This window comes from Macaca nemestrina, chromosome 10, assembly GCF_043159975.1.
Source record: "Macaca nemestrina isolate mMacNem1 chromosome 10, mMacNem.hap1, whole genome shotgun sequence".
Taxonomy (NCBI): Eukaryota; Metazoa; Chordata; class Mammalia; order Primates; family Cercopithecidae; genus Macaca; species Macaca nemestrina.
In genome coordinates this window covers 56,996,071-57,009,098 of record NC_092134.1, presented here as the reverse complement: position 1 = coordinate 57,009,098, position 13,028 = coordinate 56,996,071, and the positions used below count along the sequence as shown (strand labels likewise).

The window sequence follows — 13,028 nt, the reverse complement described above, 5'->3', positions numbered from 1 at the left end:
TTCTTCTATGTGAGAGGCAGTAGAGTGCTGTGCATAAAAGCACAGCCCTGGAGCCAGGGTTCCTGGGCTTTAATTCTTGTTCCACCACTTACTTTGAGCAAATTATGTGACCTCTCTGTGTCTCAGTGTCCTCTTCTATAAAATGGGGACAATAATAAACAATAATAAAATGGTCATGGCACCTATATACTCACCTCATAGGGTTATTTGTTATAAATATTAAATCAGTTAATATGAGTAACATTCTTAAATAATGCAGTAAGTCATATATATAAGTGTTAGCTATTTCTACTGATTTTAAAGTTTTGGAAATAAAATATTACATAAAATTCATTATTGTTGATAACAGATCAACACCAAAATATCTGCTATTAAGCTGATGCCTATGTGAAATAGTGATGTTTTCAGCAATGGAATAAGTTTTAAATTTTAAATGTGATTGTTATTTTTTTTTCCCACAGAATAAAATCCTTTACAAAAATATGTACCCTCTCCCCTCCAGCTCACATACTCTTCCTCAAGGAGACCTTGCCACTCTCCCAGTGAGAAGTGGGATCTATATTTCTTCTCCTTGAATTTGGGTGGTCTTACAATTCTCCAAATAATAGACGACAGTGGAAGTAAAATTCTTTACAATACAAAATACTTACCCAATGACCTTCCAAAGTAGCTAGGACTTCTTTTCCCAGTTTAAGTTTCCCTGATATTTGATTAACACAGTCACTACTCCCTAGGAATGGCTTTCAAATGAGAAAATGTTAAAACATTTTACTTAGCACTTATATTTACATATAATGTAAAATCAAAACAAAAAAACAACAAAAATTACTTGCATAGTTACAGTGCTCTTGAATGCACAAGCAGTAAAAAATACTGACTCAAATTTCAGTTAGAAATGTTTAATAAGAAATCTGAATTGCTGCTATGAAAAAATAGGATAAAACAAGCAGACTATGTTAAATGAAAATAAACATATGAAGAAAGATCACACTGATATAACTGACTCATGTTCCATGTATGCTCAAATCCTGTCTCCTCACCTGTCAAGACTGTGCCCTATCAATGTGACATTATCTTAAGCAATAACAACTCAGTAAACCTAAGGGAATTAAACGATCCATTGAAATAACACCCCTTCCTTAAAAAATAAACAAAAGTAAAATACATAGCTAAAAAAAGCCTACAAAAAATAAAATTAGAAGGAATATATTTTGAGTTACTATAATACCTAACGTCTCTCCTTAGAGACAAAATTTTGATGCTCCAATGTAATACTTAAAGGCGTCATATATACTTAAGAACTCATTCATCATGATCTTCAAACATTATCATCACCATACAAGCAAAATTTTGCCAAGGTGAAAGAAAAATAAAAAAAAGACATTGCATCAAATAATAAGAGGTCTTTTTCATTAGAGCAAAATTGCTTATCAGCTGGATATCAACATAGCAGCAATTTAGTAATATTACATAGTTCACAGAAATATTTTTATCTGAACATAATATACTATTGTTCAAGAACAATTAATTCACATTAAGTTCTCAAATTTCCCTTTCATTTTGAGGCAGACAAAAATTTCCAAAGATGGCCTTGACAATAGGTACCCTCTCCCCTCCGGCTCACATACTCTTCCTCAAGGAGAACTTGTCACTCTCCCAATGAGAAGAGGGGTCTATATTTCTTCTCCTTGAATTTGGGTGGTCTTATAATTCTCCAAATAATAGACGACAGTGGAAGTGATATAATTTGGCTTCTCAGACTAGGTCATAGAAAGCAAATGCAGCTTCTGCCTTGCTCATTGGGGCACTTGCACTTTGAAACCCTCAACTGCCAAGTAAGAAGTCTACTTTGAGGCTGTCATGCTGTCAGGAAAGCAAGTCACATGGAAAGGCCATGTATACAGGTGCTCAGATTAGCAGTCCTAGTCCTTCGGTCACCCTAGACCAGGTATCAGATATGTAGTGATAAGCCTTCAGGTGATTACAGTCCCTAACTATTGAGTCACCTATGGCCTACAAAGTCTTTCTGAGACCCCAGACATTATGAAGCAGAGATAAGCTATTCCCAATATGCCCTGTCCAAATGTTTGACTCATAGAACTCACGAGGAACAGCAGAGTTATTAAGTCTGTTGAGTTTTAGAGTAATTTATTACATAGAAATAGTGACTAATACAACTGTGCCTTAGTTTACACAGCTAGACTGCAAGATGACACATATCTTCTAGTATTTGGCAAAAACAATCCTTTAATTTATTAAGGAATTTCTGTCTAATCACTTCTTAAATCTCATCTTCTATATAATACCCACAGTTTTACTAATTAAGATGAAAAACAAAAAATGTCTTTGTGTTAATTTGAATTTTCCAAGGCTGCTATCTTAGGCTATCCGAAGATACTCACCTAGCCTTGTCCTTATCCCTTAGATGCTCTTATCTTTGACCTGATGTAAATTGTTTTCTTACATTTAGTCCTTAATTAGGAAATACATGGTGCCCATTATTCAATATTTATTGTATGGCTCTCCTTCTAGTTAGGTGATACCTACTATTATCTCTACTAACCTTTAGTTTAAATTCAAGTATTGCACTGTATCCAGTTTTTTGACATGTAATATTGACTGTTCCACCAAGCTCCAGTGTCATTGTACCATAAAGAATTCCTAAAGGAAAAAGATTTGACAAAAAATTTATATGTATATGGCTCACAATAAACAGTTTAGTAATCTAATCTCCTTTTAGGAGGAACGTAATTCAAAATCACTCTGTCCCACTCAAATGAAAATCTATAATATAGACATAAAGATGGTTCTGTGGGATATAAATAGATAACAGCTGATTCACATTATGTGCAGATTCCCTATCTGTAAATTCACCTACTCAGTAAAATATCAATACCCAGAGTGCTTCTGTAGTCATATGGAGACATGTGCAGAGTAGTGAAAAATTTGAGTCACCTGATGCACACATTCTGAGCTGAGGTTGAGCAAGGCAAACACTCTTCCTTGTTTCAGCTTCCACATTGTTAAAAAAAAAAAAAAGTGTCCTTTTTGCAGTGTATTTACTACCATGTTTTCACATTTTTGTGCTTTTCATTGGTGGTTTTGCTGTTTAAAGTGGACCCACATGTAGTGTTGCACTGCTGTCTAGTGTACCTAAGTGCAAGAAAGCTATAATGTATCTTATAGGGAAAATGTGTATTAAAAGCCACATGTAGATTTTAGTTCTATTGGCTGTTAGTTCAAGGTTAATGAATCAATAATATGTAATTAATGTTATAATGACATCAGGTTTCTTTAAATAGAAGCACACATAAAACAAGGTTATGTACTGATTGACTGGTTGATGAAAATGTTAGGACAAGAGGCTCACACGAATCCAATCTCATACTCCCCCCAGGAGCAATGGCTCAGTATTTGCTAACTCAGTGGTGACTTTATATAACCACTGCAAATAACAAGAATCAAATGCATAAGCAAAGCAAACAAAAAAACTACAGAATAAGTTCTGTGTTTAAAAGCTGGGGAAACTCTAGGTTTAACAAAGCTAAACAGGTTGTGTATGTGCTGTTGGTCTAAGATGTTAAGGCAGCCTTTAACATGCAACGTACAATATTATCTTTTGAGAGGGGAACAGACTATGTAATGTTTCTCATACTTATTTGGCTATGGAACTCTTATTTTACAAAACAATTTGTGAGGCTAGTGACTTGGGGGAACATACCTTAGAAAACATACAGGGTGAAACAGCTTATAAAAATCATTTCATATGCTCATTCACAAGCGGTTATAACTTCTTTTCTTTTTCCATGCATTGCTATAAAAAATTTTCCCTATTGTTAGCTAAGTATGGGCACGGATATCTACATGGAACATAATTTTATTTTTTCTAAATGATAGAAAATTTAAATATATTTGTTCTTATCAATTCATAATTAAAGATATTTCACTCCATGCTTACTTCAAGCTCTAAGAATAATCTAGACTCAGGCCGTAAGTTAGCCTCTTTTGTACATGCTGGGTTGGCCTTCAATAAGATTCAACCCTCCCAGGTTTCTCAGCTGTGAAATAAGGCCATATCAAATAATTCCTTTTAAATTATACTTTAAGTTCTGGGATACATATGCAGAACGTGCAGCTTCGTTACATAGGTATACATGTGTCATGGTGGTTTGCTGCACCTATCAACCCATCATCTACATCAGGTATTTCTCCTAATGCTATCCCTCCCCTTGCCCCCCACCTCCCGACAGGTCCCAGTGTATGATGTTCCCCTCCTTGTGCCCATGTGTTCTCACTGTTCAACTTCCACTTATGAGTGAGATCATGTGGTGGCTGATTTTCTGTTTCTGTGTTAGTTTGCGGAGAATGATGGTTTCCAGCTTCATCCATGTCCCTGCAAAGGACTTAAACTCATCCTTTTTTATGGATGCAAACTCTTCTATGGTATGTATGTGTCACATTTTCTTTATCCAGTTTATCACTGATGGGCATTTGGGTTGGTTCCAAGTCTTTGCTACTGTGAATAGTGCTGCAATAAACATACATGTGCATGTGTCTTTATAGAATAATTTATAACCCTTTGGGTATATACCCAGTAATGGGATTGCTGGGTCAAATGGTATTTCTAACTCTAGATCCTTGAGGGATTGCCACACTGTCTTCCACAATGGTTGAACTAATTTACACTCCCACCAACAGTGTAAAAGTGTTCCTATTTCTCCACATCCTCTCCAACATCTGTTATTTCCTGACGTTTTAATGATCACCATTCTAACTGGCATGAGATGGTGTCTCATTGTGGTTTGATTTGCATTTCTCTAATGACCAGTGATAATGAGCTTTTTTTGAAAAGTGTCTGTTCGTATCCTTTGCCCACTTTTCATACTGAATAATTTCTATGTTCCCAAAATAGAGGATAATTACCAAAAAAGTTATTTTTAAGATTTTAAGAAACCGGTTGGAAGGGAGGATACACATCATGACCACACTAAACTGATGCAAAACAGTTGAAAGTTCAGAATGCAGAGGTAAACCACCTGGGTTCAGATCCTGACTTGCTGCATTTTAGCTGTGTGATCTCAGGCATATTAAGCCTCTTTGTGCTTCATTTTTCCTCTTCTATAAAAAGGGAATAATAATATTTCTATTTTATAGGAGCTGCTGAAATGATTAAATAAATGCATTGAATAGTTGGGTGCCTAGTATGTTGTAATGTTGTACATGACAATTATTATGTAACACCCTTATCTGTATTTTAAATAATGGGTCAAAAAGCATAATACATTAAGAAATTGCCAAATGAGGGTGAGAAAAATCTTTTAAAAACTTGGTACACTAAAAAATAGTAAATTAAAATTTTCAAAAAGCATGCAAAAAGAAGAAAATCATCTTTACAGATTCTGAAATAACAGACAGTTTTGTCAAATTTGAAAATTTGCACATCAGGTAAGTGCAAAGAAATTTAATTATGATAAGTCAGTCTCTTCTGACTAAAGTATACATCACAAAAAGGTCCATTACAGGTGAATTAATTCACCACAGAAATATTCAGCAAATGATAGCAATAATCTTAAATATCTGTAAACCAAGGATGCTTTCAAACAAAATATAAGTCTGACTCCATCAATCACAAAGCATAACAAATCACAGCTACATACATTTACTTAAAAGGAAAGCTTAATATCTAACTCAAGTATAGAAAATATTTACCTTTACAATGAGCATATGGCATTGTCATTACATAATCTTCACCTCTATTCAAGAAAGTTAACCGTGCTTCTCCCTCTAATATTGCAGATAATGAGTTTCCTGAAATAAAATGTTGTTTATTAAATTCCACAAAACATATTCAACCAATTCAAAACAAACAAAATATATTTAGAACACCTACTAGACATCTACAGTGGAAAGTCTTAAAAATGTCTCAATCTCAATGTGCCCAAACATGTATTCATTACCTTATATCCAAAACATATTTCATCCTTGTTCTCATATTTACATAATGACTACTTTTAAAAGATACAGTTATGTGCTTTTTTATAATTAAAAAAAATTTTTTTTTGAGATGGAGTGTCTCACTCTGTTGCCCAGGCTGGAGTGCAGTGGAGTGATCTTGACTCACTGCAATCTCCACCACCAGGGTTGAGCAATTCTCCTGTCTTAGCCTCCCGAGTGGCTGTGATTACAGGCGTGTACCACCACGCCCAGCTAATTTTTATATTTGCAGTAGAGACAGGGTTTCCCCATGTTGGCCAGGCTGGTTTTAACTCCTGACCTTGGGTAATCTGCCCGCCTCGGCCTCCCAAAGTGCTGGGATTACAGGCATGAGGCACTGCACCCAGCCTATTTTATGAGAGTTATAAGAAAATGAGAAAACATGGAGAATACTTAATATCAATAAAACACTGTTTCGCCGAATAGCCTAATTTTCTTTTTTGAATAAAACTATTATTTTTTAGCTGTAAGTCACATTACTTTACAAATCTCAAGCTTTAAATGCTTATAATTGATATAATAATCCTATAGACAATTTAGAAAAATAAAAAATATAAAGCACCAAAATATAGTCAACAATAAAATACTATGGTAATTTCTTCTAAGTTTTCTCCTGTATGCATTTTCTCTCCTTCTATTCTCAGTTTTACTTAAGTATAAATTTACATATAGTAACTAACCCATTTTAAGTGTGAAATTCGAGTTTTGGAAATTGCAGAGTGATATAACCACCACCACAATCAAGATACAGAACTTCCCATTATCCCCAAAAAGTTCCTCCTTGCCCCTGAGCAGTCAATCCTTTCCCTCAGCCCCAGGAAACCACTGGTCCATTTTAAATCACTGGCTTTACCTATTCTAGAATTCTGTACAGATGGCATTATAGAAGATGTAGCTTGCTATGTTTTACTTCCTTCAATTAGCACAATGTCTTTCAGGTTCACCCACATTGTTGTATAAGAATTCTATTCCTTTTTATTGTTAGTTAGCATTCTGTAGTTGTGACATTTCCTTACTAGTTGATGGTCCTTAAGTTGTGTTTAGTCCTGGATTATTATGAATAATGTTGTGTATACTTAAGAATATTTATGTACAAGTCTTTATGTAGCCATCTATTTTCATTTTTTCATGGGTAAATACCTAGGAGTGGAATTTCTGAGTTTACGGTACATGCATGTTTAACTCTGGACAATCATTTCTCCCACGTCAAAAAACATTTGACCATGTGTACAGGTCTACATCTGAACTCTATTCCATTCCATTAATTTATATATCTACCATTACATCAATTCCACACTGTAATGATTACCTTAGCCTTATACTAAAATTAGGCAGTGAAAGACCTCTTGTTCTTTTTCAAAATTGTTTGGCTGTTTTGGGTCCTTGGCTTTTCAAAGTAATTTTAGAGTCAACTTGCCAATATCTTCAAAAAAGCCTGCCAAGATTATGATTAGGATTGCATTGAGTCTATGGCTCAATTAATGGAGCTCTATTATCTTAATATTAAATATCTCAATATATAAACATAGTCTATCTATCCATTTATTTGGATCTTCTTTAATTTTCCTCAGCGATGTTTTAGTCTTCAGTATATAGGACTTACATCTTTTATTAAATTTATTTTTAAATATATTATTTGGATGCTATTATAATTGGAGTTGTTTTTAAATTTCATTCTGAGCCAGGCATGGTGATGTGTGCCTGTAATCCCAGCTACTCAGGAGGCTGAGATGAGAGGATCCCTCATAGTAAGACACTGTCTCAAAAAAAAAAAAAAATATATATATATATATATATATATACACACACTTCTGCAAGTATTCATTTCTAGTATATAGAAATATGACTAATTTTTCTATTTTGACCATGCATCTTGAGACCTTACTAAATTCACTTATTAGTTATATGAGCTTTTTTTTGTATATTCTTGAAGATTTTCTATATAATCTGGTATATAAACGGCTTATCTTCCTCCTTTCAATCAGTATGCTATTTTTCCCTTTAATTTGCCTACTGCATTGGCTAGGACCTCTAATACAATTATGTATAGAAGTAATGAGAGTAAACATCCTTGCCTTGCTCTTGATCTTAGGTAGAAATTATTCAGTTTTCACCCTAAAAGTATGAAGTTGGCTATGTATTTTTCATAGATGCCTTTAATCTAGTCCTAGTTTCTTGAGGACTAAGAAATAAATAGGTGTTGAATTCTGTCAAATCATTTTTCCGTATCTATTGAAATCATACTTTTCTTCTCTGTTATTCTATTAATATGGTAAATTACATTTTTATCAGATGATAAACCAACCTTGTATTCCCGAGACAAAATCCATTTCATCATATTATTCTTTTAATATATTGATCATGATACTTTTACTTATATGTATATGTCCATATATTATTCTTCCTATATGTTGATTTGTTACTACTTAAGAATTTTTGCATGTATGTTCATAAAGGATATTAGATCTGTAGTTTATTTTCTTGTAATCTCTGGTTTGGGGATCAGGATAATCTTGGCCTCATAAAATGATCTGAGGACTGTTTTTTCTTCTATTTTCTGCCAAAAATTCTGTAGAACTGTTATTTCTGCCTTAAATCTTTAGAAGAACTCAAGACATCTGGGCCTGGAGTATATCCTTGAAGAAAGATTTTAAATTACTAAATCAATTTATCTGATATAAGAGTATTACAATTTTACACCACTACTTGGGTCAGCCGTGGTAATTCGTATCTCTTAAGAAAATCTGCCCATTTCAAATTTCTGTCTCTTTTAATTCTGTTTTTGCTTCATATTGAAGTTCTATGCTTAGGTACATAGGCATTTATGATTATTATGTTATCCTGAAGAACTGAACCTTTTTATTTCATTATGAAATGTTCTTTATCTCTATTAACATGTTTTTGTCTTGAAATCTATTTTATTAATATACTCACTCAACTCTACTTGTACTTAATACTTGCATAGTTTAGCTTTTAACTTTTACTTTCCATTTACTTTCTTTTTTTTTTTTTTTCCTTTCTTGAGACAGAATCTTGCTCTTGTTGCCCAGGCTGGAGTGCAGTGGTATGATCTCAGCTCACAGCAACCTCTGCTTCCCGGGTTCAAGTGATTCTCCTGCCTCAGCACTCCGAGTAGCTGGGATTACAGGTGTATACCACCATGCCCAGCTAATTTTTGTATTTTTAGTAGAAACAGGCTACATTTTGGCCTGGCTAGTATGGAACTCCTGACCTCAGGTGATTCACCCACCTTGGTCTCTCAAAGTGCTGGTATTACAGGACTGAGCCACCATGCTCGGCCTACTTTCCACTTACTTTCAACCTATTTGTGTGTCTACATTTAAGGTATGTTGGTCCTTGCTGTTTTAGCTAATCTGATAATCACTGTCTTATGAGATTATTTGGGCCATTAAGACTGATACAATCATATTATTGGGTTTTGGTCTATCATTTTGCTATGTGTTTTCTATCTGTCCCCTCTGATTTTTGTTCCTTGATTGGGCTTTCCTGTTTCTTTTATAAATTATTTAAACTATTGTTTAAAATTTTCAAATAATTTCATTTTAATTTTCTTACTGACTTTTTGCCTATACCTTTTGGTGGTGATTTTTCTTCGTGTGTGTTTGCTCTAGTGTAGGGCTTCTCAATGGTAGCATTCCTGACATTTAGGGGACCGGATAATTATTTGTTGTAGGGAGTTATCCTGTGCATTGTAGGATGTTTAGCAGCATTTCTGGCATCTACCTACTGGATCTCCCAACTGTGAGAACCCAAAATGTCTTCAGAGATTGCCAAATGTCTCCTGAGGAGAACCACTGCTTTAGGGATTACAATATTTATCTTCAAAATGTCACAGTTGGCTGGGTGCAGTGGCTCATGCTTGTAATCCCAGCACTTTGGGAGGCTGAGGCGGGTGGATCACTTGAGGGCAGGAGTTCAAGACCAGCCTGACCAACATGGTGAAACCCCATCTCTACTAAAAATACAAAAATTCGCTGGGCGTGGTGGTGGGTACCTGTAATCCCAGGTACTAGGGAGGCTGAGGCAGGAGAATTGCTTGAACCCGGGAGGCAGAGGTTGCAGTGAGTCGAGATTGTGCCATTGTACTCACTTACAGTTAATCTTTTACCACTTTATATAGAAAAGAAAATTTTACTACTTCTAGGTTCATTCTCTTCCAGGCTTATATACTACAGTTACGTGTGTTAAATCTGCATATGTTATAAAACTCACAAGATAATGCTGACATTTCTGTTTTGAACAGTTACATGTATTAAAAGGAAAAAATAAGAAAAAATGTCTTTTGAATTTACCTATAGGTTAACCAATTCTGACAATCTTAAATTCATTCTAGATTTAATAGACTCTTTCAAATTATAAAGGAACAGATAGCTCTGATGTATATAAATTGTACCATAACACAGAAAAAAGGCCCACTGATGAAGTAATCCCAGAAAGCAAGCTATGCACCTTGTACTCAATAAAAATTTCTATAAAGTTAGAACACACACTCAGAAAAGCCATTTATACTATAGTCAGGGTAGAAGAATGGAGGGATGAAAGGTGAAGTAGGTAAGAAATATATCAAATACAAAATACATATAAACTTAAGGGGAAAAAAAAAAACAAGCAATCACCATCTTAAACAAAACAAGGTTAAAAAAACAAAACAAAAAAAACCCCAAAACCAAATGAAAACAAACATCAAGGGAAATAAAAGATACCTTGAAGAAATATAACACATACCAGGTTCCTGATCAAAAACTACTCTTAGATATCCCTGTGGCAGACTTAACTATGGCTCACCACATGCTCAGGTAACCAAACCTTGGATTTCTGTTTACATACTTTATTTTTCCTTTTTTATCATAATAATTTTTTTCACTCAGGTTTAAAATTCTTTGGTTGAAATTTAATTGTTCTTCATTTAAACATTTTAAAACACTATATAAAAGCATTTTAAGGTTATATATGTTTTACTGGTATATAGCTTTGGCAATGATTTGTTTGAACTGTCAAAGTTTTTGTATTAATGTTTCCTACTATAACCTTTTCTCTATTTTCCCTTGTACTTTGCAAACAGTTTTTTTTGGTATGTTATTTAGTCCAAAGTTAAATATATTTACCGATTGACCCTGGGCCAGGTCTCCTAAACATACTTGAATTCTTCCTCTCTGTTCAAAGACTACAATAGAAAGACTGATCCCTTAGATACACTGAGATGAAACACAAAAAACTGGTCAGACTAAAGGCAAAAGAAATACTTTATGCACTAAAGGGCTATAATGGGCAATCATTCTGTCTTTTCATAAGTGATGTTTATGATATATTTACATATATGTGATGAATACATAAGCCACACCTTTATGAGTGGGCAGAAAAAAGCCATTATTCAAGGAAAGATGATATTTAAAATGACAAACTCCATGTTGCAAATAGCCCATGACACTTACTAAATAAAAGCTCACCGGAAAATAATACCTCCCAGGAATGGGTGCAAGTTGGGACAGGGGGAAACTCACCATAAAACTTGGACTTAGCCAGGATACTACCACTAAGACAAAATCCATCTTTTCGATTACTAACATAAAAGGCAGATATTGGTGGATGATGGGACACCTATCAAACACAAGAAAAAACATGCATATATAAAATATAAAAACATGTTTATATAAAGTATAAAAAGATAAGCATATTATTGTGCCATTATCAAAAGTTCAAGTCTTATAATGAGTAAGAAAAAACATTTAATAAGCAGTAAAATTAAATATTGATGGTTATAGTAACCAGCTTCCTGTCTCCTAGTGAGACCTACACTCCTGGTATTCACATAGGCCCCTCTTATATTGTACTGAAATTGGTTTGTGTGGAAGTGATACTATGTAATTTCTGAAATTAGGTTACAAAGCACCTTCCACGTTGGGGGCTCTCTCTGCCGATCTCTCAATCGTTAGTTCTGAAAAGCCATCTTTGAGATTGTGAAAAACCCTATAGAGAGGCCTATGTGATGAGGAACTGAGTTCTTCTGTCAACAGTCATGTGATGAACCTGGACATGAATCTTCCTGTCCAGTCAAGCCTGTAGATGACTGCAAAGCTGGCTGACAGTTTGACTGCAAGCTCATTAGAAATCCTGAGCCGGAACCACCCAGCTAAGCAGATCTCGGACTCCTGAACCTCATCATATGAGATAATAAATACTGCTTTAACTCATTCAGTTTTGGCAGTAATTTTTTAGACAGCAATTGATAACTAATATAGTGATTAGTCTTCATATGGATTACTGAATGACTATAAGAAACAAAAATAAAAAACACGTTATTTAATAATCTAATGACTTCAACAATATATTTACCTCTTATGTTCTCTTATATGAGACAAACTAAAATCAGCATCTCAAGCTTCTTAATTTCATGAAGAATTAAATCATTGACTTTTAAAAAATTTAATATAGATGAGTGGTTTTGACTTGAGGGGGTTATCAAAACCTCTAGAAGAAGGTTTTCCAAAGAATACACGGTCTTCTCATTCTCCTTACACTCAAAGTGAGAATTACCATAAAAAGGAGCCACTGTTATTGAAAGAGAATGTCATATTCCTCAAGTTTATGCAGACAGAAGACTGAAAGTCATGATTATGGATGTATATGAGTTCAAATTAATGAAAGTTTAAAAACTAAAATATTTTCTGTCTGTATACAACAAAAAGAGAGGTATCACAGGGGAGAAGAGGGAATTAAAGAAGCTAACAATTCAATTAGGAAAATAAATATTCTGTAAAAAGGTAAATGATACGAATGTTAAAATAATAGCTTAATGGATAATCACAAAAACAATACAGAAGTTTGAGAAGGGAAAAATCACTGGGAGCTGCAGTCATTTGGATCATGAAGGATAAGTGAGTCAGGGTTTGTTTTGATAAAGAATAGCTAAGAAGAAATACTGGAGTGGGAGAATTAAATTTAAAAATGAGGTAAGAAAGTGTGAGATCAGGTTACCTAGTCATGAACTGCACAGGTTTGACTACTGTGGAGAA

The 13,028-nt window shown here is 34.2% G+C and overlaps 1 protein-coding gene across 13 annotated transcripts in view; it reads right to left on the bottom strand.

Moving 5' to 3' along the window:
- LOC105473327 (oxysterol binding protein like 8) overlaps nt 1-13,028 on the bottom strand; it is a 214,553-nt gene that overhangs the window by 20,030 nt on the left and 181,495 nt on the right. For all 13 annotated transcript variants that reach the window (XM_011727092.2, XM_011727093.2, XM_011727095.3 and 10 more), the window contains 4 exons: nt 11,517-11,613; nt 5,710-5,808; nt 2,564-2,661; nt 651-740 (listed from right to left, as the gene is read on the bottom strand). In XM_011727092.2, coding sequence (XP_011725394.2) covers nt 651-740; nt 2,564-2,661; nt 5,710-5,808; nt 11,517-11,613 — 384 coding nt within the window. The remainder of the gene's footprint in view (nt 1-650; nt 741-2,563; nt 2,662-5,709; nt 5,809-11,516; nt 11,614-13,028) is intronic.